Consider the following 26,106-nt stretch of genomic DNA (forward strand, 5'->3'; position numbering starts at 1 on the left):
TTAGCACATCCTGTCTTCATTAATTTCTGGGCTTTTGATGAAATGAAAAAGAAAATGGAGAGAAGGGTGGGTCACCTGGCAGCTTTTTGGTGCATGTTCCAGCTGATATTGTATGTCTTCTACAGTAGCAATATGGTAACAGAGAGGGAAAGGGCAGAAACCCAATCACATAAAGATACGGGGCTTTTAGAGGCAGACCTTTCTACAGTCCATAATTTAATGGATTCTAAAGTTCTAGTTTTATCAAATAATAAACTCCTTGCCTTTTTCTAGGGGCTGCATTGTGAAAATCCAGGTCTTCTGCAGCCAGTTGCTGAGATGTGGAGGAGGGGAGCTTTTTTTTTTTTTACTTTTCTGTTTTTCTCCAGTGGTCTTTCCAGCAAACAGAAGACAAGGAAGGAAAGTGTCACTGCAGCTCCATTTGGCATTTGGAAAATACTTTCCTTCCCTGAGGGCTAGTTCTGATTAGCAAAGCAAAAGCTCCCAATATTTTTACACTTATTTACCCTCCTTTCCTCCCACTCTTCCCTCCTTTTTTCTTCTCCTTTCTCTCTTGGACTTCTGAAGAGTCCTCAAGTGTAAGGTTGCTGGCAGTGCATGGCATTCACCAGAGCTGCAGACAAGCAGTATGGCCAGAACATGACAGAGGAAAGAGTAAAAAGTAACAGACAGTCCAGAATAACTTGCTGACAATTCCTTGAAGCTTTGGCTTGAATAGAAGAGGGGCCCACAGGGATATGTGCATGGCCCTTGGTGACAGATGCATACCCTCTGACTGTTCAGTTCAGTTTAGAATTTGGAAATACTTGATGCTTCACTGACATTAAACTTCCAAACAGCAACATTTCTTTTTTGTTGAATCTCTGATGGTGCTTGGGTTTTCTAACTTCCATGAACAGGTCTTTGCTTGGTTTTATATACTGTTAAAATTTTTCTGCTGGGCTGCATCACTGCTATGTAGCTGTAAAAGAGTGTCTAGACCCTATAGCTGCTATAGAGGTACCAGGAGTTCATGTAGTCTGTTGTCACATCTGTATTAGCAAAGGGTGTGAACCTGAGATTAAGATCCCATTCTTTATCTTCAAAGTGCCTGAATGCCTGGATGCCACATAAATGAAAGACAGTCCATGACTTTGAGATAAAGATGATCACTGACTACTTGAACTCCTCAAGCACAGCTGAAGGGTCAGCTCTGAGGGAAAAGCCAGGCTGTAAGGGCAGAAGGCAGAACCACCTTCTGGGGCCATTGGAGAGCATGCTTTAAGGCTCTGCAGTATGAAATGGCAGTGACAAGCTTCTCCCACTTTTTTGATGTGCTTCTTGGGTCTGTCCCCATGCATGTAGACACAATCCATAAGCTTGTTAAATTAAAAGAGGCACTAGTCATGTGAAGACAAAAGCTTACTACATATGCAGTTCTTGTGGAATGAAAGTGAGAATGAACTGCACGTGACAGATGTTTGGCATATGGCTTAATGTGTTTCTGAAAGGCTCTCAGATACTTCAGTGATAAGGGCAGTATAAGAACCTGTATAAAATTAAACTAATTTTTCAAAGTCTTGCTTCCACACAATGGGGGCCCTCACTGTTCAGGGATTTTGTTAGTAGCAGTGCAGCATATATGTTTATTTTTCTACTCCAGCAGGAGTATCTTTGTCTGGAGAGGATGGCTTTACTCAGCCATTCCTGGGGCTCATTTTATGCAGTTTCTTTGCTCTCCATCAGGCCCCAGCAGGAATGGTTATGCACACATAAGCCATAGGAGAATCAACAGCTGCATGTTGAACTGCCCATCTTCTGGTAATTGTGCTTGGAGGGAGAGGGATAGAGGGGAGAAATGCCTTGATGGGCTGGCCAAGCAGGAAACTCCAGGGTTGTGCTTGTTGCTTAAAGGTCTATAGGACTTGCACACAAAAAGTAAGCATCTGTGAAGGTGATGTTTCTATCTGCTTTTTGCTTTCTGTTTTAACAGTTGTTCAAAGTTGGAAGACTTGCCAGCAGAGCAGTGGAACCATGCCACAGTTCGCAATGCCTTAAAGGAACTGCTCAAAGAGATGAATCAGAGCACATTAGCCAAAGAATGCCCTCTCTCACAGGTCAGTGCTTTCAGCAGGCTTAGGAAAGAAAGATTTGTAAGAACTAAAGCTCATATTTTTTTCTGTAAAGAGCCTACACTAAACACTTCCATAAATACCAAATAAATTTATTGTTTTCTTTGGAAAGGAGAAATACTATTTAATATGTTAAATAGTATCTTTACACCATGTTTTCTTAGTGGGTTGCCAGGTAAAAGTTATTAATTAATTGATTTGTTTTCATAGAGATGTAAATCCATTATTTAGATTTTTATTTGAACCTATTGCAATAGGAATAATGATACTCAAATACAAGATTTGAGTGGCTTCTTCCCACTAGCAGAGGCTTCACTTCTTCCCTAACCCATGGGTAGCTCTCATCAGCCTGCAGCCATGATAAAAAGTATGCAGTTTTAACAGTTGTGCCCCAATTTCTAGGAAACAGCAACAAAGAAATGTATATGTAATTATGTTAAAAAAAGAACAAAAACTTGGCCTCATTCTCCATGACTGCTTTTTAAACGGCAGTGATGTCATGTCTAAGACACAGGTTCCTACAGATGTCATAAGCTCTATTTGTACTTCAGATTGTCACAATGAGACATTCATAAAATTTTTATGACTTACTTCTCCTTGCCTCTCAGAAAAAACAGAATAACACTTTAGCACCCAGATCAGGTAACTTTGCCAGGCATGAAAAATGTGTACTTCTAAAATGTGTACTACAGTCAGGTTAATCTGTCCATTGTATCTTTTAAAAGTCAAAACATGGGTAATTCCAGCTTCCTAAAATTCCAATCCAACATTTTTTCTCCTGTGATTGTCTGTCTTTCACTGCACTGTATGTTCATCCTGCAATTCATGATCCAAAGCCTCCATGAACCAAGAGAATTCTCTCTGTTCACCACAAATTTGCCTTGCTGTGTTATGATTACAACTCCAGGGAATGCACAGAGGTAAAATATGGAGCTGGTAGGAATCCCATTCTTCACCTTATTTAGCTATGCTGGATGTGCAGAGCTACCAAGAATGGAAGGATTTTGTAAGGGAAAGCCATTGAACTTGCTGGTTTAGTAAAGGAGTAACAGACACTGTAGATATGCACAGTGTAGAATCCACATTGAATATGAAAGTGTTTTCCTTTTCACACAGTTTAAGTGTAATTTTTTAAAATAGAATTATCTGTGGAATCTGGTCAGCTAATGATGATTGCAGCATATGGTTGTCTCTACCCAGTCTTCTTCAATATCCAGCATAACTAAACTATGCATCATTTCACATGCAGAATTCATTTGTTGTCTGGGTCTGTTTCCTCCCACTTCAGTTTCAAAGCTTACCAGGTGGAAACACTGCAGTTGGTTTACTCCTTCTATAGCCTCAGTCTGACATATATTACAAAATTACTGATGGCAGAAGCATAGCAGCCAGAATCCTTGCCCCAGTATTTATTTGGCAGAAAAAGCTAAGAGGAGATCCTTCTGTAGGAAATTGAGCTTGCTTACTTTTAAGCACAGGTATAAATGACCTTGGCTAGTAACTAACTCTTGAACTGAGACTACAGAATGCAGCTTGTATTATTATTATTATTGCCATAAAAAGTTTCAGTCTCTTTTGGTTTAGCTCACAAAATGCAGAAGATACAATGGAAGGTTGTATAGAAGCTGTCTATTACCATCATCTGAATATGCCTCTAATACAATTCCTTCTCCCAAATCAGTTTTAAAAAAATATCGTGCCAAATGTGAAATGTCATTACAACCCCCTTGTGGTTAATATATTATTGACAGCAGCAAATTGCAGAGTGGTCTCTTAGGAGTGAAACTGCAGAGTAAATGCTGCTGTTTATTAATGTGTTCACAGTGCCTCAAGTACAGGAGCGGAGAGGGGCAGCATGGGGAGCTCCCACTCCCACCAGCGACAGTGCTCCTTCTCTGGCTCTCAGTGCCCGAGCTCTCCAAGCAGCCCAGATGGGGATTCTGATTGCTGCTAATGGGAAATGTAATCATTCACTTTGATTTAAAATTGTCCTGGTTTTTTTCTGCTAGGTGTATTACATGTCTGCAGCTTAGCTACCCTTAGCATACGGCTCCTGTTCAAACAAATAAATCCCAGTTAACTAAGCTGGGGGGAAGGAGGGTAGGTAGGGTGTGTGTGTGTGTGGCAGAAAGAAATCCAATTATTTCAGTATTTCCATATTTTCATAGAGATCTCTGCCTTTCCTGTGTCGTATCTCTCATTTCAGCACTGACCATGTATTTTGTCTCTTTGCTGGAGCAAGCTTTATTAGGACATGAGTGTGTCCCATGTTTTTCTCCTTGAACTTACTGCACCAGGTTTTCTTTGTGTATATCTTAGCTTCTGGTCTAAGTAGTTTTTGTTCCACATGGCTGTCATGGCCGCACACATACCAAACATATCTGCTGCTTTATTCCTTCATTAAGTATTTTTCCAGAAATATTATGCATTATTTAGAAATTTGAAACTACTGATTAGTATTTTTCCCCACTCTCTTTTAAATGGATATTTTCTTTCTCCAGACTTATCAAGATTCCTAAGAGAAATACCCCTAGTGTTCCTTTACATATAACGGCGAGGATATGTGGTCTGAAAATTGTTATAGTTCTTTCCCCTGCAAAAGAGAATCTGTCCTGGGATTTTTTCACCAATGGTTGTTTTACTCTCTGATTTTACTTTGTTTATTTAGTTATGTTTTGCTTTCTCAAATAAAAGGTAATGGGTTAATATATTTTGTGATATTTAATAGCCTCATTATTTCATTGGTGTTGATTTCTTGTAGAGCTAGATGACTTGGAGAAGGAACCTTGTACCCCCCCCCCCCCCCCCAAAAAAAAAAATAATTAAGAGAACCAAATTGATATGTAGATGGAGTTCAACAATTTCCTTCTTTAGTGAATGGAGGTTTAACTGAAGTGATGCAAAAAAAACCCAGGTTTGCTCAACTTTGTTCAAAAACCCTCTTCAGCAGAGGCTATTGCCATGGCAGGCTTTCAGAATTCCATTGCTTGTTAAAATGCTGTAGAGCAAGGGAAGATTTATGGGCAGGGAATTGCTGCTGACTCCCACAATGCTAGGTTTATGTCTCAAAATATTGATTTTAATTAGAAAATTGAATCTCAGTTTTAGAAATTGGAGCTGCTACTTAAGGTTCTTACTTCATAGCATGCAAACTTTACTGCAGTGCACCATAGCACTCTTTGATGCCCCATAGCACTCTGAGTAGAAAGACAGAGTGAAAAGGCAGAAGGGCCTCTTCAGTGAAAGTGAAATTACCTGTTGAAGACTGAAAGTAATCTATATCACCCAGTTATCTTAAATTTCTCAGTTTTGCTGACATTTTTTAAGTTCCTAAAACTCAAGAGTTAGGGACAGAGTCCTGTAATATTGCAGTAAACAGAACAGGAGGCTGAGTAAATCTGGCAGAGGCAGGGATGATTTTGTTTTTAAAGCATTGTTACATTCAGTGAGCCAGTGATTAAGCCTTGTAGCTTTCCAGAGATGGCCAAGAGCCTGCAGGAGCTTGTAGGCCAGAGCTTGAAGCCATGGTTTAAGCTGTGAGATCATCCTTGCTCTCTCCTCTCAGTGCAGAAAGGTTGCACAAGGTGCTACAGCTTTCTCTGAGCTTTGATGTAAGTGCAGAAGGAGAGCATGAGGAAAATAAAATACAGTCTGTGGAGAAGATGCATTGACTCCTATGTCTTGGTGCTGTTGGATTGCCTTTCCTTGCTGACAGTGTACACGTGCTGGCAAAGTTTGATCCTGGAAGGGTTCAGAAAGGGGAAAATAAGAGAAAAATGCTGTTAAAAGGATGCCTCCTCTATAGGATGGAGGAAGTAAAGAAAAAATAGAATGGAAGAACTACCAGTAATGAGGCTGTTTGCCACCCTATGGGCAGAAGCACCCCAGATATAAAATACTCTTTTTATTGGTTATCAGATGCTGGAAAATCAGTCTGCAGCCATCTCTTCAGTCACCTTGTATGGAGTTGCTTAGGGGGAATTTGCAGAGTAGGGAAGGGTTCTGGTTAGGCAAGTGGCATTTCAGCTTTGTTGAGCTTTCTTGTGGGTTTTGACTGCTCTGTGTTGTAGTATGTGTAGTTCCCTGTGCTCTGAATGGCACTGCTAATTTCTCTTCTGGGTGATTCTTCACACAAGGGCTAATCACACGTTTCTATAAATTATATTAATTTAACTTATTTGCCTAACTGTTGTTCTGCACCAAGTAGCACGGATGTTCTCCAGTTCTTGGCTGTGCGGTCTTGCTGCATTTGGAAGCAGAACAAAGACATCTGAAAAGCATTATTTGGATTATGCATGCTGGAGCATCTAATCTTACCTTTAGGATCTGGTTCCTAAATTGTGCTTGGTGCAGTGAGCGTGTGTTCCTCAGCACGGCACTGCCTGTTATGCAACTAAAGTTTGGCTATTGCAGTATCACAAGTACAAAGCAAAGTAGAACTTCCCCCCCAGCCTGAGCTGCAGGTCTCAGTGTAGGTTTGTATTACTTTTTTTTTTTTTTTTTTACATAATTGTGCGAAATAATTATTTTGTGATTTTGTTCATGGATGGGCATATAGACTGGAGAATAAAACCAATCTTTTGTACTCATCAGATGGTTCTTTTGGATTTAAAGTCGCACATGGATGATCATTATGCACTCACGTGTCATTTGCTTTCCCTGGAAAAGATTTCTAATTGTGGAAGATCTTTTAAATAATTTTTTTTTTTCTTTCTATACTTCCAGAGTATGATTTCATCCATTGTAAATAGTACATACTATGCCAATGTGTCAGCAACCAAGTGCCAGGAGTTTGGGAGATGGTACAAAAAGTACAAGAAGATTAAAGGTAAATTGATTATTTTTTTTTGCTTTCCAAGTTCTTGAAATTCTGCTGACAGTTTGGAATTATTTGCTCTAAATAAAAGTAATAATAAGCAATAATAATATTTGTGAATTTGTCTACAAAGAGGACACAGTCACAGCATATTTGAAATTAAATCTGATACTTTACAAACAAGGCTGGCATGAAAACACAGGACACAAAACATGCTTAAAATATCCCATTTAGCTGTGCTGAAAGATCAGCTGTGTTTTGAATTAAGCAAAAACATTTTGGAAAGAAAACGTTGTAGTATCTCAGTGTTTAAAAGTTAAATTGCTATGTAAGTTGCCCTCATTTAGTTTTGTTCCTGAAAGCTAAAATCCTGACTTTTTAAGTCACATGTGCCCTTGTTCTCTGTTTTCAATACTGCAAAGTGTACTGGCATTCCTGCTGTATTTTATTCTGTGGAATCTGGATACAGAACATTTAATATTGATTGTTGGGAGACACTTATAAATAGCAAGGTGCTGTGCCCACTGAAGTTACGAGAAAAATAGCTCATTGTATGTATTTTTTTCTATAGTGAAATTGTATTAGTAGGTCCATAGTGCCTGAGACAGTAAAATTATTCTAAGTAAGTTAATCCCATTCTCACCACTGAACTGTCTGATCACCTGTCAGTGGTGCACAAAATGATGGAAGTGGTGCACATAATGGATGCTTCCATTATGTGTGATTTATTCTTTTATTGTTCCTTTCCTTTGACAAGGAACTTAGGTGTGCACCAGACTTAGTAGGTTTTTGGTTTTTTGGGTTTTTTTAACACTCATGTGCTTTAAATGCTCAGGACTTAGAGGATAGTGAAAAGCTTTTTCATAATTCTACCTGGGACCTCTCTTCCCAAATCTGCATCACCCGTGGAGAATAGCTGTATGCTGGGATAGGGTTTTCCATAGTTTTTCTCCCTCTTACACCACTGAATGGAAGATTCATTGTCTGAAAGGAGGCATAGACTGTTATTGTTGTTTCTGTCTGTGATCCTTTCAGTGGCCAGGAAATTCATAACAGAATTCACAAACATTACGAAAAAATAGGGTAATGTCATGCCCTTCCTGAAAAACCATTGTATTTTCAGTTGTGTGAAGATTAGCACCTTTCAAACAGAATGTGCTGTCTTTTCCTCATAAAAGGCTGGGAAGCATAAGCTATGGAAGGTTACTTGTTTTGTTTCCTTAGGACAGACTAGAAATCTGCATAATAATATCATAAAAAGTCTGCTGCTTGAGTTAGGAGCACATGAAACAAAATTGCATGAAACATCAGAACAAGTTCTGAGGCATCTGTTTTTTCTCTGCACATCTGGCTTGTGCAGAGCATACCTGTAAGACACTCATGGCTGGGCTCTGCAATTATTAGATTTTCAGTAGGGGAAAAAAGAAAGAATGTTCTGTGGTGAAATTATTTGTGTCTAGAAGGACAATTGTCCAGGCAGGTTTGGAGTAACAATGCAGTCAAGGAAATGGAGATGTTGCTTTTCACCTATTAAAATGGTTTAGGCTAGAAGTAAAAATGTTGATTGGACATTTTAGTATGTGGTTACCCTCATGCCAAATAAACTGGATATTTTCTTTTCTTTGTAAATTGCCATTGTGTGACTCAGAACTTTTTCTTTTCTCTAAATGGTGTCTCTTAATAACAGAATTTTATTCAAAGTACTTTAACATATCCTCTTGGTTAAAAAGCAATCAAAAGAATCAAACAGCTTCGAGGTCATCACCATTCATTTTTACTTGCTGTTCTGGGAGAACAGAAATAGGCTTTTTTTTTTTCTTTTTTTTATTTTTTTCAAAACTGGGCAAGGGTACCAGTTGCAGAGGCACCAGAGGCCCTTAACTGTAGTGTTCTTAACTGTAAAGACACTACTATAGCTTCTGAGTATTTCTAGTACACTGTTGTCTTCTACTTTCTTCCACTCTTAGAGCTTATGCTTTTAATTTTTCTTTACTTAGTAAGTGCACAGTTAAATTTTTAAGTGCAGTAAAAGCAGAATGAAACCTCAATCAAAAGGTCAAGGATCCAAACCCAAAGAGTTTGCCAGATAACTCAGTATCTGTGCTATTCAGAGGCACAGCCAGTCGTTGCTGCTTGGAAGTCTATGTGTGTGTTAGTAGGAGGAGAAAAAGGAAGGTTAAGGTATGTGTGAAGTAAACACAAGCTGCTATAAAGCAGTTCAAGTAGTGTTGATTCATCAACCATATGAGTGGGAGAGAAAACAAAGTGTCTATGGCAGGTACAGTGGTGCATGGAGAATAAACAGCAACTTCAGAGCAGTAATCTTAAATGCCTGCAAACAGGAAGACTTCTGCACTTTAGGTGGTTTAAATTTCTCATCATCTCTCATTTAATGTTGCTTTGTTTCTTTTCTATAGCCATATAGTTCTGCAGGACAGCTCAGTTAGTGTGCAAAATCAGCGACTCAAGTTACATGCATCAGTCATCATGTACTCTTTAATAGTATTTTAAAAAAGGACTTCCATGAAGGTGAATGGATGGTGCAGTGGTTTGTTTTTTGGGCTGGGCAGATTAGGTAAAATGATGATTTAGAGTTCTTGGAACCAGCACCCGTATCCCTGTGTAACTCTAGAGGTGGTTACTAGAAAGTAAAAGCAAAAAACAATTCACATGAGCTGTGGTAAATACAAAATAGGAAGGGGCTTCAAAATAACTTTATTGACGTTGCAAACTAAATGCAGCCTACAGTGTTAAATGTGTTTCCTATTATCTGCTAATGTCTGTTTTAATAAAACAGTGGGAACTAAATGGTTGCTTCTTAATCAAAACCATGATTTCCTAAACATAAGCTATGCGATTCTGTTACAAATTGCCACATATAGATCTACTAGGTCAAACTTTTTTCCTTTCTCATAGAAATAAATAAACAGTAAATTAATTATACTTTCTGGAAGATCAAAGTAATTACAACCAAAGACAGAAATAAAAAGTTCTCTGGAAAAAAAAAAGGAAAAAAAAGAAAAGCATCAGGTTGCTGAGTGCATAGTTAATGTTTAAATAATATAAGAAAGTGAACAATCAATAATTTGGTATCATTAGCAACAGATGTAAAAGTTGTACACACATGGAATTATATCAAATCTCAAGTAAACATTCTCAGTGTGCATTCTGTGGAACTCACTGAAAAGACAGCAAAACTACTTATGTTCATAATTCTAAAAAAGTTTTCAGTTAGTTCAGCTCAGCATGACAATTTTGCCTTGTGTCAGATGATGCTAGAATAAAATTCTGCTTTAATTTTTTTTCTCCCACCCTGGCCCATCCCCTTAAGATTTTAAGATGTTCACAGTTTACTCAGCAGCATGAGAGTTAGTGTGCAGCCGGATTTGGGAAGTGGCAGGTATGAGGATAGAGGCATTTTGTCTCCTTCTGGCCCTGGGTTTGCCACTTGGGATGCATGTGAAGCTGGAAGGGAGATTATAATGGGATGTCTGCTCTTTGCAGTCTCTCTGGGATACACGTATATATTTGAAGGAGAGCTTATATTAAAACAGTTGGAATCCAATGTGTGCAGTGGTCGGGAAGCAAAAGGCTTAACAGTTCTGCTGTGGGCTTTTTGGCCTCATGGGTGTCTGTAATCACTTGAGGTGGTAATTAAGCTATTTAGTATGTTTTGTAATTTTGTTCAAAATATGCACCATGAATTAATCTAAGATTACCGTGTGAAGCCTCTTTTTTCCTTTTTTATTTAATTCTTTCTTTTTTTCTTTGAGGAATGCAAGGCCTCTTAGTACAAAGTTGCGCATAAACGACAAAGCTTAATTATGTTTAAACCTGCCTCAATGAAGAATCAGATATTCCCCTTTTTTACTAAAGAATACATACTAATAAATGACAATTATAGACCAATGGCTTATTCCAGTAGTTCTCAAGCTGCCTTTCTCCTGGCTGGTCCCACACAGATGCTTTTCTCAGTCTGAGAAATGCTCGTCTGATTTCTCTAGAAGCTGAAATTGCTGAAGCTGGGAGAAGGCATTTAACATTGTTGAAATGCAGGATTTTAATAATTACTTGAAAGGTTTGCATTGATTTGAAATTTGATTAACAGGTAGATACAGGAATACAAACAACACTTTATTACTAAGTATATACATGCATATACATAGGTATGTATGGAGAGAGGTATTTCAGAATTTAACCATGCAATTCAGGTAATTGTCAAGGGATCAGACTCGTACCAGTTACCTACTTGTGTCCCAGTATTTTGGGTTCATAGCATTTAGAATATTTTTTAGCTCTCTTTCTCAATAGATATTTCACTTCAAAGTGTCATGCTTTCTATTTTTATCAGAAGGACTATCACTGTATCACAATTCTTTCACAACTGAAAATCTTAACTGGTGTGAATATTTTCTTTTTGCCTGATGACACAACTTAGCTCAGTGGGAGGAAGTTAGGAAGGCAGGGGGAAGAAATAAATACATAGTGGACTTAAAAATAAAAATACATACTTTTTTTGTCTGCGTATGAAGAACACGTCATCTTTGCTCCTGCCATCAGTGTCTGTCAAAATATAGCTTTCTGTGGATGTGAGTTTTGAGACTGTGGCTGTCTCAAAGTTCTTGTGGAATGATGAGGCTTTTCAGTTTAAAGGAGGAGGCCTCAATTATTTGTGTTTCAACAGATCAAGAATGTAAGAAAAAGTTTTCATAGCTTCCTTAAATTGAGAATCTGCTTTGGCTCCTCTTTGATTTTTCCGATATTACTGATTTGTTGTTTATGTGCTCTTTTATTCTTGAAAGTTTGTTTGCTTACTTCCAGTAATGGATAGACTGAGCAATCTGTTTCTCTTTTAATGTGTTCCTAGAGGCCAATGTAGGTTCAGAGAGGTTAGAAACATGACTCAGAGGAGCTCCCAGCTTTCTTATTTCCAGGCTGAAGGAACTGAGGATTGCAGCATAGTGATAATACCTAGGGAAAACTGTCATATGCTTTGCAGAAGAGTTTTTAATTGTTCCTTTGAAGCAGATGTTGTAGAAGCCTCATGAAAAGGCACACCAGATCTTTCCCAAACAGTGTTTCTGACTTAGAAAATACCCTCTTTACTGATACATGCATGTGTATTTACCTCTCTCTATGTAAGTAGAGGGGTTATATATATATTATGTATTTATATGAATATATCTTGACCTTTTGTAGGAATGTTAAGTTTTTAAAGGAAGTACATTTCATATCTTGCTTGAATATTAGTTGTGACTCTGGCACTAAAACATTTAGGGTCTGCTGTGGGGCTCTTGACATTACTGTAACTTCTCCTTTACTTACTTTTGCACTCCTTACTGTATATTAATTTCATTAAAAACAGGACTTTCCTCGCTTTCTTAAATAAGAAGGAAGGAAAATAACATCAATCGCAGCAAACTTGTCAGCATCTAGGTAACATACATGACCTGAAGATCATCTCTTGACTTGAGGACATCCTCTTAGTGGCTTGCTCTGCTATTTTATGAGGAGAGCTGTTCATCAGTAGTCACTAATGGTGAAGAAAAAGTGGTCTCTCTCTTTAAATATAAGTTAAAAGTGTCAAGATTCAGCAAGAATTATAGGCCTTTGATTGCTGTTTTCCCCACCCACATTAGCATTTTGCACTTCAGCATTGTCTGTGATGTTAAGTGCCAGTTTGGGGGATTTGTACATGTGTACTGTTAAAAACCAATTTAGCTGCTGCCGTGTGTTTCAGGGGTGTATGAGTTGTGGCCCTCTTGGCTGTTCCTCTCTGTAAAGAGAATAAGGCACACCCTTTGGGGTTTTTTTTGGTTTTTTTTTGTTTCTGTTTTTCTTTTTTTTTTTTTTTGATTAAGAGTAATTTTTATCTAAGGTAAATAGATATATGAATCTCAGCTTTGCAGAATGTCTTCTCTGGCTTTGTGGCTGTTTTGGGGCAGTGGCTCTCACTGCTCACAGTGCCTGTGCTGTGGCAGAGGATACATGAGATTTGCTGAGTGGCACCTCCTGTGCCTCTGTGTGGCTGGAGCTGCAGCCAGTGCTGCTTTAGGCAACGTAGGCCACACAGTAAAGATTGTAAACCCTTCTGTGGAGAAGCTGTCCAGCCACTTGTCCCATGTCTTGCTCAAATGATGTCACTGAACTTTTTTTCAAAAATGTCTCCTGTTCCAATATTGTGCTTTTCTCAGTGAGGATCAGTTGTGTGCTGCAGCTGGGACTTCTGCCCTTCTGAATTCTTGGTAAAGAATGATAATCTTCATTTTCTAGAAAGAAAACATGTTTTTGTTTTAGCCTTTGGAATCTCAAAATTAATTTTGTTTCATGTTTTAAAAAATGGTGTGCTGCCAAACAGCGATGTGTTAGCTCAGAAGAAAATTTATTTTTACAAAGTAAGCATTAGTGGAGATTAGTTTGAAACAGGAGAATAGCTTGAAGCTTAGGTACAGGCATAAGCTTTCCTATGTGAAAAGCTGCAAAGTGTGTCTGTGACCCCATGTATTTCATAGAATATGTAACTGCAAGAGCAGAATGGCATTCTGTTCACTTGAAATATATGAAGAGTTTGTAACTCTGACTTAGTGATGCTTGTGTTCTGTCTCCCTCCCTTCACCATCTCTGATGCTGTGAATCAGGAATACACATATATGTATTTCCCAGAGGGATTGCACAATTGTCTGGCTCATCTAGGAGGTTTGTACCTCTCACAAAAGATTGGGTCTACTGTTACAATAGTTTGACAGGAAGGGAGATACTTTTATATCAGATGATAACATCAGTTCATCTAAACCAGTACTGCCTGTGTTTCTGTTGGACAGTTCTAACTAATGATTCCACTGCTTCTCCTTTTCCATTTCACCTGACCAATATTCATGGGTTAGAACAGTTGGTCACTAGAATGCCTTCAGTATAATTGTTTTCTCTGCCAGATGGATCTGGCATGTCCTTTTGACAAACAGTGTTAACATGATTATGAAGAACTGAATTCATACTCCTGCGTGCCTCTTGAACCTATACACAAACCCAAAAATAAAATAAATCTAAAAATTATGATGCTTGTCTTCTGACAGGCATCTTTGGAAACAGTGCAGTCCAGGGGCAGCCCGTGTAAAGAATATGACTTCCTATTCTTAAGCACTGGCAGAAGACATTTTAGCATCCCTGTGTTCCAAGGGATGACTTAGAGCTAAGATGATGACTCTTCAGTCTAAGAGGTGAGAAGGTCAGCTGCACAAAGAGACTCAGCAGTGCTAGTACACTCTGCTTAGTTTACCTCAGATTGGTGATTGGTGGTTAAAGGCCCACTTTTAATGATGATTCTAAGAAAAAAAAAAGTGATTTGTGCTTTGGTGGGAACTGAATGGTTTGCAACTCAACAAAGAACAGACAATGGCCTTTCCTGTCTGTTTTCCATTAGGCTTGGATAAAGGCCTTTGCTACCCACAGCCAGCGGCCAAACAATGTCTGTATGTGCTCTATAGCTATTTTGAGGTTCTGTGCTGTCCTGCAGGAACAGGGAGAAAGGTTCTAAAAGTTACAGCTTCTTGTCATATCTGCCTTTCTGGTCAACCTGCTTTTCCTCCAGTCCTGAGTGCAGGAACAAGTGGCTTAGGCAGAGATCCAGCACTGAAGCCAGTGAATGACTGTGGGTAAATACAAAGATTAGATGCTGACTGAAAATGAGACTCCTCAGATCAGCCCTTTGCACTGAAGTGGTTAAGTGGGCTGTGATTAAAAGAAATAAGTAATTATCCCAATTACAGATAAAAGATACGGAATTACCACTTTAAAAGCACCTCCTGTGCTCTGGAGTGGTTCTGTTATTTACAAAGTGGTAGCTCATAATTATGTAGCAGAAGGAAGAGGGCACCCTCTGGGTGTAGTGCAGCAGCCCTGTCTCTCCAAGGTGGAGCTGATGCTGTGCTTTGTCCCCCAAGCACGGCTTCAAAGTTCAAGTCTTGCTCCAGTGAGCAGGATGGTGCTAAGCCAGGAGAAATTGTGGGAATCTTTCTGTCTCAAGCTTAGTGCAGGGTATACCAGAGTTCACAGAGCTCTCCCAGCTTGGCCATGACCACTGCTAGAAATGGCTTTTATGATCACCAGGTTTTAAATAATAAATAAAACAAAGAAGCAAACTGAAGTGCTGGAGAACAGCCCTGGGTGGTGACATCCTGTCACAATTGAAGCATGGCAATTCTGCCGGCTAGTAACTTATTACAAAACGTTTCTTTACCAGCTTCTTCATACTCTGGGGCAAAGGGCCTGTGTGCCTGTGGGACTGAAAAGTTCCGGACACGCTGGGTCATGGACACTGGCGGGTCCTCTGTGTCCCCGCTTGCGGTGCAGTGCTGGGAGACGTGTTACACTCTTGCTCTCCCTGCTGCATCCCTTATTGTGCATCGGAATTTGGTTTCCAGTGCTGTCAGTCAATTCAGTGCCACGCATAAGCCCTAAATGCCCCACGGGCTGTTTGTCAGAATGTTCCTATTAACAACTCAGTGCAAATAAAGTGTGAGGGGAAGGGAAGGTGGAGAAATAAATCTTATTTTAAATCTTTTGAGCTGGTTTTATTTTAAATGGAAAGTTGCATGCAGACCACCCCAAGCTATTGTGCTGTGGTCTGCGTCAGCTGCTTGACTGTGCAAGGAAGATTGGGCTAGAGGTTAAGAGCATCACACAGGGGAAGGGTGCACTGAATTCCTTTTGTGCCGAATCCAGGAAGTTTTAACTCAGTATGGAGTTGAAATACATTGACACACGTGGTAATCATTATAGGATGAGAACGGAATATTCAAATAAAATAATTTGCTGCTCCCATTATGGGGATTATGTTGGTTTCTGAGTCTTGTAGAGGTAGTGACATATTGTAGGGAGGTATAGAAAAATGAAGGGCAGATGCTATTCTAGAGCCCTCTCGGGGCTAATTGCTGAGCTTTGCACAGTACCTGTTGTCCAGACACAAGTCTCTGCCTGCCTAGCGATGGGCTTCAGAAGAGTGGGTGGCTCTGCAATATGACAGTGCTGTTGTACTTGGTTTAAATGAGCTCTTCAAGGAAAGAACTGCAGAATTGTATACCAAGTGAGCGATGCAGAGAGAAAATGAAAACACTGCAATGTCTTTTGCTGTGGTCACACCACAGATGGAGGTAGGTAACAACCTCCCGAACCAGCTTTTATTTAATTACCACATTAGGCATTGCTAGCAGAAGTAGTTTATCAGCAGTACTTGAATGTAGACAGCACATATCCATGAAACCCCTTCCCAGTGTAAGGTTCTGCTGCACTGTCCTCAGATATTTATATTCCAATCAGTACAGCTTTATATTCCAATCAGTACAGGACTACAGGAGCTCTGAAGGTATCCCCAGTTTGAGTAGAGCAATTGCAAACGAGGGAAAGACTGTAATCAGGTATGAACATGGAAAACGGAGGCTGCAAAGGCAAAAGCCTTGTCTTGGAAGATCTAAGGCAAAATGCTGGTGGCATTATCTAAGGTAAATACATATAGGAATCTCAGCTTTGCAGAATGCCTTCCTTGGCTTTGAGGCTGTTTTGGGGCAGTGGCTCTCACTGCTCACAGTGCCTGTGGCAGAGGATACGTGAGATTTGCTGAGTGGCAAATCTCAAAAGAAGCTTTGTGGCTCCTGTATCCCTTTCTTAGAGCACTGCTGGCAAGCTGGCCTGTGTCTCAGGACAGTGCCAGTCTCCATTTCCAGACTCGCTCAGTCTTGATCCTGTTCAACCCTGCAGATTTGGTAGCCAATCCATAGTTACCAAAGAACAACAGGGAATCAGATATGGGCAATGTGTTAGAGAAGGAAAGAATCTTGAAGAGTTGAGTAATGCACATTTTTTCCATCCAGCGTAACTGCTAATGGTAACCTTTTATTACTAAAGTGGTCAAAGTGACTAGAATCTGGTTGGTTTATAGGGAGCACTTGCATGGCTGTGTAGTCTAATGTGATCAAAAAAGGAAACTGATAATGAGGGAAAAATATACCTATGGAAGTAAGTCAGGTGATGTTTCTGTGTAATTCCAAGTAGCACTGCAAAGATTAACAGCCTGGCAAGCTTTTCATCTTAAACTTTATTTTTATAGGGGTTTATAACTTGGCATTGAAGTCAAGAGTGGGTGGAAACTTGGCAAATGTGGTTCAGCCCAGAAAGTGAATGTTATTTATATTTATTTCTCACCAAGTTTTCAAAAACACTTGGTTACTGTTTTTATGTTCTAACAAGTAATAATTTGTTGGTTTCAGTGACTTATTCTCTGTGTGCTCCTCAAACTACAAATAGTTCAGAACTTTTTCAGCTCTTCTGAAACTCCTAGCGGAAGGACTCTTTATTTTTAGGGTTATCAGTGATGTAGCAGGATGCTCCAAGTATTTCATTATACTGAGCATCAGCTTTATTCTGCTTACACCTGCCAAGTAGCTATTGTACCTTTGCAATAATTGCATTTGGCTAGCAACAGTGTGTATTTAATGGCATTACTCAGGTGCAGGCTTCGTGCAGAGAGGCTGAGGAGGCGATGGTATGGCCATGTTGGCTCTGAATCATCTGGGTTGCAGAATGTGCTCTGAGGCTGTGACAAAGCAGCCCCTCCTCACTCCCCTGCCTGCACCTCTGTATTGGTTATGGGTCCATCCGTGGACTTGGCACTACTCCTGTTGCATGTTTCACATTAATTTTGTGTCTGTTCCTGAAGTGGTGTAGAGCTTTCTGCTCCTCATTTCAGGGAGGCCTACTGACATCATGAGAAGCAGCTTTTGAATAGGGATTTTTAGTATTTTCAGCAAGATGAAATACTGCATTATGTATCTGACAACCTGTGAGTAACACAAAAAAAAATGGTCATTTGCTGACAATAATATTTGTGTATCACACATTTTGCATTGCCTTTCATAGTTGAAATACTTACTTAGAAATTCAGTTGGGTTGAAACATTAGGTTGTGTGGAAAAGTGGAATTTGTAGTTTTCTTAGAAATTAATTTTTATTTTGATTTTTAAAAAACAATTCTTCAATAGAAGGCTAAAGATGATACAGAATTTTCCTTTTAAAGAATGGGAAGAGAGAGTTAAAATTTCTTACAAGGAAATTCTGGGTATTAATTCACTAGTTGTAAAATTCAGTACTTGTGATATTCCACAGTTCTAAAAAATAGTGACTGTGTGTATGTATGTGTTCAGGGCATAACCCTCTCTGCCTTATATTAACTCTGGAAGGTGAAAAATGATGTCTTTTAATTCAGAAGAAAAGAGAGCAAGTCATCGGTAGGCTGTCATTCTGAGCATAAAGCTTCAAAGCTTTATATAGATTAGGTTTTTGAAAACAGTTCAAAACCTCATACAGTTGTTAATCATTACACAAGTTATAGCAGTATTTTGACCTTTCTGAAATAAATCCTATCTTGTTATTTGCTGAGACCAATACAGGGATGAAGTAGTGGTTTTCTATGATAATATGTTTCTAAACACTTATATATCAGATCATTATAAAAATGCCTATTTAAATTACACATAGGGAGGCTTATGGAATCTGCAACTTACTGTAAAATGACTTCTGATTACTTAAAATTACCTAGGTAGGAGTTATATTTATGCACTTGCTAAACTTCATTTTCTATTTCAAACAGTGTTTTTAGAGAAAATTTAATTTTGTAATGTGTGTATTTAGTTTTGCAGTTACCTGAAAAAATACTGTGATATTGCAGACATAAGATATTTAACAGGGACAATGCACATCAGTATATGAAACTAGAGTATATGCATTTAGTGTGTACTGTTTAATTTTTTGTAACATGATCTCACTTAGAGATCACTGTTGTGCTACACAAAGTTTTTTTTTAAGAGAGTGAAGGCACTCGCTTTCAGGTGGGCATTTGTGCAAAGTGCTTTAAAGTTTCTGGACAAACTCATGGCAATGAGGCTTTGGCTATAGGAACCATAGCTTCAAACATTTCTCATGTGTGAATTTCGCTGTTTTGTAATATGCTTTCATACAACCAACATGAGTCTGCTGTGGTGCACCTGGGTGAGCTGATTATACCAGAAAGGTTTATCCACACACAGTGTGAGGCAGAGTTTATGTGGAAAAGATAATACTTGCCAAATCTGTAATGAGAAGCAGTGCCATGAGCTGCACAGGGAATGGCCTTGTTTCCATTTGCTTTGTATGAGTGGATACCAATTTGAGTTTTTTTCTTTACCTAGATGCCAGTGATTCTGAAACACTGATCGCTTTTTAAGGTTAATCAATTTGCTGTGACTGATTCAAATGTTAGTAACAGTATAAATGGAAGTGTCCAAGTTTTTTCTTTAAGAAAGGAGGCTGCTGTTGGTTTATAAGGAATCTTCATGGATGAAGCCTGGGAAGTCCTAAAGAATTATTATGAATTATTCTTGTTGCTTTTGCTTTGTGTTTCTTTTGTTTATGTTTCTGTGATACTTCTGTGTAGACTTACACAGTCAAGTAGGTGCTGTTGTGTGCAGTCACCTGCAATATAATACTTGCCCTAAATGCAAACTGAAATGACAGCAAGCTAATTTTTCTCTTTTAACAGTGGAAAGAGTGGAAAGAGAAAACCTTTCAGACTATTGTGTTCTTGGTCAACGTCCCATGCACTTACCAAATATCAACCAGCTGGCAACTTTGGGAAAATCTAATGAACAATCTCCTCATGGCCAAATTCACCACAGTACTCCAATCCGAAACCAAGTGCCAACGATGCAAACCATGATAAACCCTGGGCTCCTGTCTCCTCAGCTCAGTCCACAACTGGTGAGGCAGCAGATAGCGATGGCCCATCTGATAAACCAGCAGATTGCTGTCAGCCGACTCTTGGCTCACCAGCACCCACAGGCTATCAACCAGCAGTTCTTGAATCATCCACCCATCCCTAGAGCTGTCAAACCAGAGCCATCAAATTCATCGGTGGAAGTCTCTCCAGATATTTACCAGCAAGTCAGAGATGAGCTGAAGAGAGCCAGTGTGTCTCAAGCTGTCTTTGCAAGAGTAGCATTCAACCGCACACAGGTATCAATTTCTATTCTGTAACCAAGAAGGGGCAAAGATGTGGCTTTTGTGGGGCTGTACGGTTGTGGCAGGTCAGAGCAGGGGGCATGCCATAGAAACAGGTCAAACCACTCTGAGTCTTTTCTCCAGTCTCTTTGTCAGTTTTGAACAAGGCTGTTTCTTCCAGGAGCAGCTGGTTGTTTGCATTTGGCCACTCCTGCACCATTACCTGAGCTTTGTTCTCTAGCAGTCATTCTGCTCATGGGAGTTCTTCCCTGAGCTCCTCTATGTGGTTATAAACTTCCACATTTGCCCCTGCCTGATTGCCAAGAAGAGGTAATAAGAGACTGAGAGTCAGAGGTGTTTTTGGGATTCCTTCTGATGCTTCCTCATTCCTTCCTGGGGTACAACTGATGCCACAACTAGTGCCAGAGGCTGTTCCCACAAGAAATGTGTAAGGCAAGTGTGCTGGGAAAAGTGTCTGCCTTCTGTAGCAGACTGTGTTTGCTTTCATACATCTGACACAGGTTTTCTCACTCACCTAGTGAAGGCAGATGTTGAAATGATTGCATGATAGTATCAGCTTAAGCCTGGCACCTGGAGTACCCAGGGTGAATGTGTGCTTGGAAAGATGGGCCATTTACATTTATCCTGCAGGATACAACATGTGATCTCTCAATTGTGATACTCTAACAAGACTTAGGAAATGGAAAGTGGCTTTAATATTCAGTATTGGTTATGAACTCCTTTTGTGTAGCTGGAGTTTTTATTTGAGGTGAGATTCACCAGCAAGAGCAGAAAAGGGGGAGAGTATATCTCTAGGAGGTCTGTCCCTTGCCCCATACAGTGCCTTCGTCTGTTCTCCTAGATTAATGATTTTCTTTGGCACTGCCATTTTGGAAATGCCATGTTATGAGGGAACTAATTAAAGTATGGAGCACCTTTTATTACTTCCTTCTTCCATTAAATTCATAAGATGGCTGCACTCAGAGAAAAACACTTGAGTTCTGGGATTAGCCTTGAGGATATCAAATGAAAACTACATAGGAATGTATGAGTTAAAAATGCTCTCTTTAAATGCTGCTTTTAATTTGGAAAAGCTTTTCATCCCTCTGGGATCATAACCTGTTGTATACAAAGCCTGGTATAATCAAGGTGGATGGTATTGACAGAATGACATATTCTGAACTGGAGCGAGAGGTCAGCAATAACATTGCCAGTGAGGGTTTTGTCACTGTCAAGGAACGTGAAGTTCTCCTTTAGCCACACTGGGAGATCTGGGCTGGTAATGCCCAAGTCTGCCATTAAATCAGAAGCTCATTCCCCAACAAGAAAGATACTACCTGCTTCTTAGCCCTCCATCATAAGTAATACAATGATTCCAGAACAGGCAAGTCTTACAGCATCCATAAAAGATTTGGTCATCTCACAACAGTGTTTTGTTAGTCAACAGTGCCCTAGTACAGAAGACCAGTGGTCTTACATGCATACATCATGTCCCCAGGAGCCATCACTGTAGCGAGAGTGTTGATACACACTGACGTTTCCTTGTCCTCAGCTGGTAATTCCAACTCAAATCAAGCTCCCCTCACTGACATTTCCTTGTCCTCAGCTGGTAATTCCAACTCAAATGAAGCTCCCCTCACATCAGGGACTGTTCAGGATATTAAGAAGAGGGGCTCAGGCAGTCAGTATTGCACTGCACAATAGGTGTGGGATATTCCCACATATCTGTGGTGGAGAAGCAAACTCTGTAAAAGGCACTTGGAGTGGAAATTTAAGTTTACTCTCACCTCCTTGCAACCCCCTGCTGCCTCCAAGGTACAGAGAGGCATGTGTTTCTCTCTGGAAAGCTTTGGGTTTGTTACATTTTACAGAAGTGCCAGCATTGGAAACTGGAAGTCTTTTGTTTCTCCTGATGGTACCAAATAATAGATGCTGTGTGCCAGCCAGCTAATAATGGCATTAATCACTGCATTATGGGCCACTGCTTAATCTTTCTTCATGGTAGCTCTGTGGTGCACATTAGCCTATAATTAAGTATAGCTTCATGAAATATGTACTGTGAGGCTTGTTTAATAGATAAACTATTCTCTAATTTATTTTAAAGTCCAATGACCTACATACTCAATGCTGAAAAGCCCCTTCTTACTAACATTAATTCTCCCCTGAGACTTTCCATCTCAGCAAATCTGTTAAATGAAGTAGAGGAAGCTTTGATCCAAACTAGGCTAAATCCATCGGAACAAGTGGCTGACACTTGTATGTGTGCATGTGTGTGTGGGAGGGAGAACGTGAGGAGGGTCAGAAGATGAAGAGATGAAATTGTATGGTTTGTGAAACATCCAAATCTTCCTCTTGAAGTTGGAAATACGTCAATGAAGACAGCGATATTTGCTTATACCTGTGGCCATGTTGTTTGCACACTTGAAAACAAAGGACTCCAGGCTGTGTGACAAGTTCTGTACACTTCCTACATACACAGACTGCAGAGGGTGGGGAGGTTTTAGTGCACAGAGGGAGATGACATCTTCCTTGGTCTCAAAGAGTGCAGTGAAGTCAAAAGTAGGTCCCGTGCAGGCTGCAGTTCTCAAAAAATGCCTGCCTCTTTGCAGCCTGCATTGTCTTTACATCAGGATGACTTCTATGTGATGGGTGGCCCCTGAAAGCATACGTTGGCCAGTGGAGATACTCTGAAATGGGAGGCAGGACAAGGGGCCAAGGCTGTGAACTTCTTCCTGAAGGAGAATACACACATAGAGTTTGGCCCATCTTCGGGGCAGAGTCCTTGTGTTTCCTAATATAGCATTCAGATTGCAACCAAAAGGTTATAATGACCAGAACGTGCTTATTGCAGGTTGTAATATTTTGATAAATCGGTAGGTGATGTTTCTTACAGGAAAAAGTAGAACTAAGAGAACTATTTTAAAGGAAATTCATTAAAATGCACCTTGTGCTTTGCTGGAGAGCTTTTCAGCATATCTGGAGGGGCTGAAGTGATGCCACTCTTCAAAATGCAAACTGGAAAATAGGTAATTTGAATCCTGTTCTGCATAAGGAAAATGAACATATTATTCTTGTCCTCATTTGCTTAGCATTCCTCTTTGCTGCAGGCTCTTGGAGCTGTAGTCAGGACAGTTTATTGGTCTCTTTGTAATGAGTCCAGACAATTCGAATCCCTTGATCAGTGAACTGCTGCTCTCCTTGGGAGTGCCCAGTGGACTGCAAAGACTACAGACTGAAGGAGTGTTTCAGTTGGTATCTTTCTTTTTTTTCAAGCTTCTTCTTTTTTGCCAATGTTGTGATACAATAGCCAAAACTAGTAAAATGTTTGGGCAAGTGGCCAGTGCTTGTTTAACTGAACAGCCTCCGAAACTGGAAATATCCTTGAATCTGAGGCTTTTTAAATCAAGTCATTGTGGGGCCAGATACCAAGAGATCTGGATAAAAACACCATAATGTTCAGGCTGCTTGTAATTTTCTTCCCAAAGAGCACTGCTCCCTCCTTCCTGCCCTGCGTAGCTCCACGTGGGAGTGTTGGCTTCCCAGCCTGCAGATGGGAAAGCCACACACACCCAGCTCAGCTCCTGCCTGGGTAGCTGGTGCCAGCCTCTTCTCTTTGGATTAAAGGAATTAACAGCCTGAGGAGGAGGAAACTGCACCAGCTTCATATGCAATGAAGTTTATGATGAAATAAGCTGTACTGATCCTTCTTGGTCAAGGGATTTAATCACACCTTGGTCAAGGGATTTAATCACACCTTGTCTGCAGATGTGGATTGAAGCTGGGTGTTGTCCTAACTTCTGATGCATCTGCAGGCTAGTCTAGGGTTCTGCAGTGAGGAAGAGGGAAATAACACTTGTTGGCATATAAAGGTGGCACTGGTCACCTATAAGAAAGTTTGGGGGCTCTGACAGCAGAAGTGTGGTTGCTAAGGAAATAAGGCCGTGGGTTGTGACTCCTTGTTTTAATTCTGCTTTCTTTGGCAAATTTCCCCCAGACAGAAGTGGGCTTAGAAAAGAGTCCTCTACAAAGCATTAAGATCAGAAATATAGTTTGTTGAAATAACTGACTCTTTCACCTCTATTTGCTTGTGAGACAAATCCTGGACAGAATTCCTTTTGCAAATAATTTTCCCTTTAACTCAAATGAGAGGAACACAAGGAGCTTTAATTCTCTGCCTGGTATCTAGCGAGACAGTCATGCTGCATTCATTGCTATGGTGTCTGCCCCATTGTGCACAGACTTTCAATTAGCCAGGCTTCTGGTTTGGGTTTTTGGGGGGAGTTTTTGTTGATTTTTACCCTCATAGAAAACTCTCTCTTATAGCATGAAACCCTTTCATGCTGCCTGCTTGTTTTATTCTTGGGTGTAATGTGGCACAAGCAGTGTTCTGTTGTTCTCACAGGAAAGAAGGCAGTCTGTAAGGGAATTGCTTACTTTAATAAATTACAGATTTTTGGTACATGGGATATTTGTTCCAACAGTGGGTTTTGCACTGCCCAAAATTTCAGTTTCAATTAACTTAATTGTATTCAATAGGCTGAATGAAAAGATCTTAAGTAGCATGTGAGTCAGGCTTTCAGAATGAGTACTTGTAGGAGGTGGCTGCTGCATGCTCAGCTGATGCACAGGAGTCCTGAGCCTTGGAAGCAAAGGCACAAATCCACAGTGTGTATAAGCAGTGTGTCTTTGCTCGTTTTCCAGCATGTTTCAGGATAAAGGTCTGACATGCATATCATATAAATGGTGGCACTTTGTGGCTGCAGGTGGTTGGTCTTTCTCTGCCTCCTTTTCTGCATGCATCCACATTCAGATCCACATGCACATCCTGTCTTCCCTCATAAAAACAGATACCATAATAAAAAAGAGGCTTTATTAAACTAATGCAATAAAGCCGTTTTCTTTGAGGATTTAAACACTTCATTTTTAATAATAAAAATCCAATTGTCATTGTTGCACCCTGTATAAGTTTTATTCAAATCAGCCTCTAAATGCTTTGTGCCTAAGCAGCTCTCTCCTGAGATGTATGTATTTTAGCATTAGTTAAATGAGTTTAAGAACAAGGCTCATACTCTGGCTGTAGGCATTGAATCTGAAGATCTAAATGAAGGACTGATGTGCACTGAAGGGTACTGGGTGACCATTCATGGAGAGTTAGTCTCAGTCAGAGTCCTTCAGGTTCTGAGGTTTGTAAATCTGATACAAATGTTGCACCACACATTTTGACTATTGCGAAAGAAGAACTGGTCAGGGAACAGGATACAAAAACACTTTTGCCTGATGGAAACGGTGACAGAATGGATATGAAGGTGCTTGGTTTGGCTAACCACTCAAAATTTTCCACTGGTTATCTAAAGCAATTTTGTTCAGCAAAATTGGACTGGACACATTGCCAGGATAAACATTTCTGATAGACTTCCAATTCTTCTGCTTCATATCCTAGCTGGAATTAGGAAGAGATGCAAGGGAATGGAAACAAATGGTGAGCATTTGAAAATGAACTTGTCCCAAGAAGCCTACAAGTGCTTCATATAGAGGTTCTTGGCGAGTGCTGTATACTTAGAGGCAAAGAGAAGTATTTCAGAATTGTTGAATGTATCTGGTTCAGCCCAGAGTACAATACTGAAGGTGATACCTGGAGTAAACTGAGAGAGATTTCATGGTAAATCCTGCCTTGATGTGAGAAAGACACAATGGGTGGAAATGCTTTATTCCTTGAAGGATTGTGAGAAATCAGTACTTCTGCTGCAGAGCTCCTGGACTGACCTGCTGTCTCCAGCTTGCAACTGCAAGCAGCAGACAACTGTAAATATAAATGGTCATTTTAGCCTGGCAAATTCAAGTTTGTTGTTGTATGCTCAAGGTACAATTACGATGTAGTTTGGTAGAAAGCTAGCCAGGGCTTCCTTGGGTGTTGCCTTCTGTGCCTTGTGTGCTGAGAGGGTTGGTTGACATCACTGACCTTTAAGATCCAGATATTGAAATAGAATAAATCTCTACATTTTCTCATCCTGCTCAGGGTCACATCTATCCCTGATGGAAAGCAGAATAACTTCTCTATTGAGACTTGTCTGTACAAGTGCAGGGCTTAAAAGTACTTGGAACTTTAAGCACTGCAGAGGCAATATTTTTCTGGTATTTCAGCATTTTCTCTGTT

At 39.9% G+C, this 26,106-nt stretch overlaps 1 protein-coding gene across 3 annotated transcripts in view; it reads left to right on the top strand.

Annotated features, from left to right (window-relative positions):
- SATB2 (SATB homeobox 2) overlaps positions 1-26,106 on the top strand; it is a 137,849-nt gene that overhangs the window by 65,103 nt on the left and 46,640 nt on the right. For all 3 annotated transcript variants that reach the window (XM_021555445.3, XM_021555443.2, XM_021555447.2), the window contains 3 exons: positions 1,973-2,096; positions 6,837-6,939; positions 19,495-19,967. In XM_021555445.3, coding sequence (XP_021411120.1) covers positions 1,973-2,096; positions 6,837-6,939; positions 19,495-19,967 — 700 coding nt within the window. The remainder of the gene's footprint in view (positions 1-1,972; positions 2,097-6,836; positions 6,940-19,494; positions 19,968-26,106) is intronic.

Source organism: Lonchura striata, chromosome 8 (assembly GCF_046129695.1).
Source record: "Lonchura striata isolate bLonStr1 chromosome 8, bLonStr1.mat, whole genome shotgun sequence".
Taxonomy (NCBI): Eukaryota; Metazoa; Chordata; class Aves; order Passeriformes; family Estrildidae; genus Lonchura; species Lonchura striata.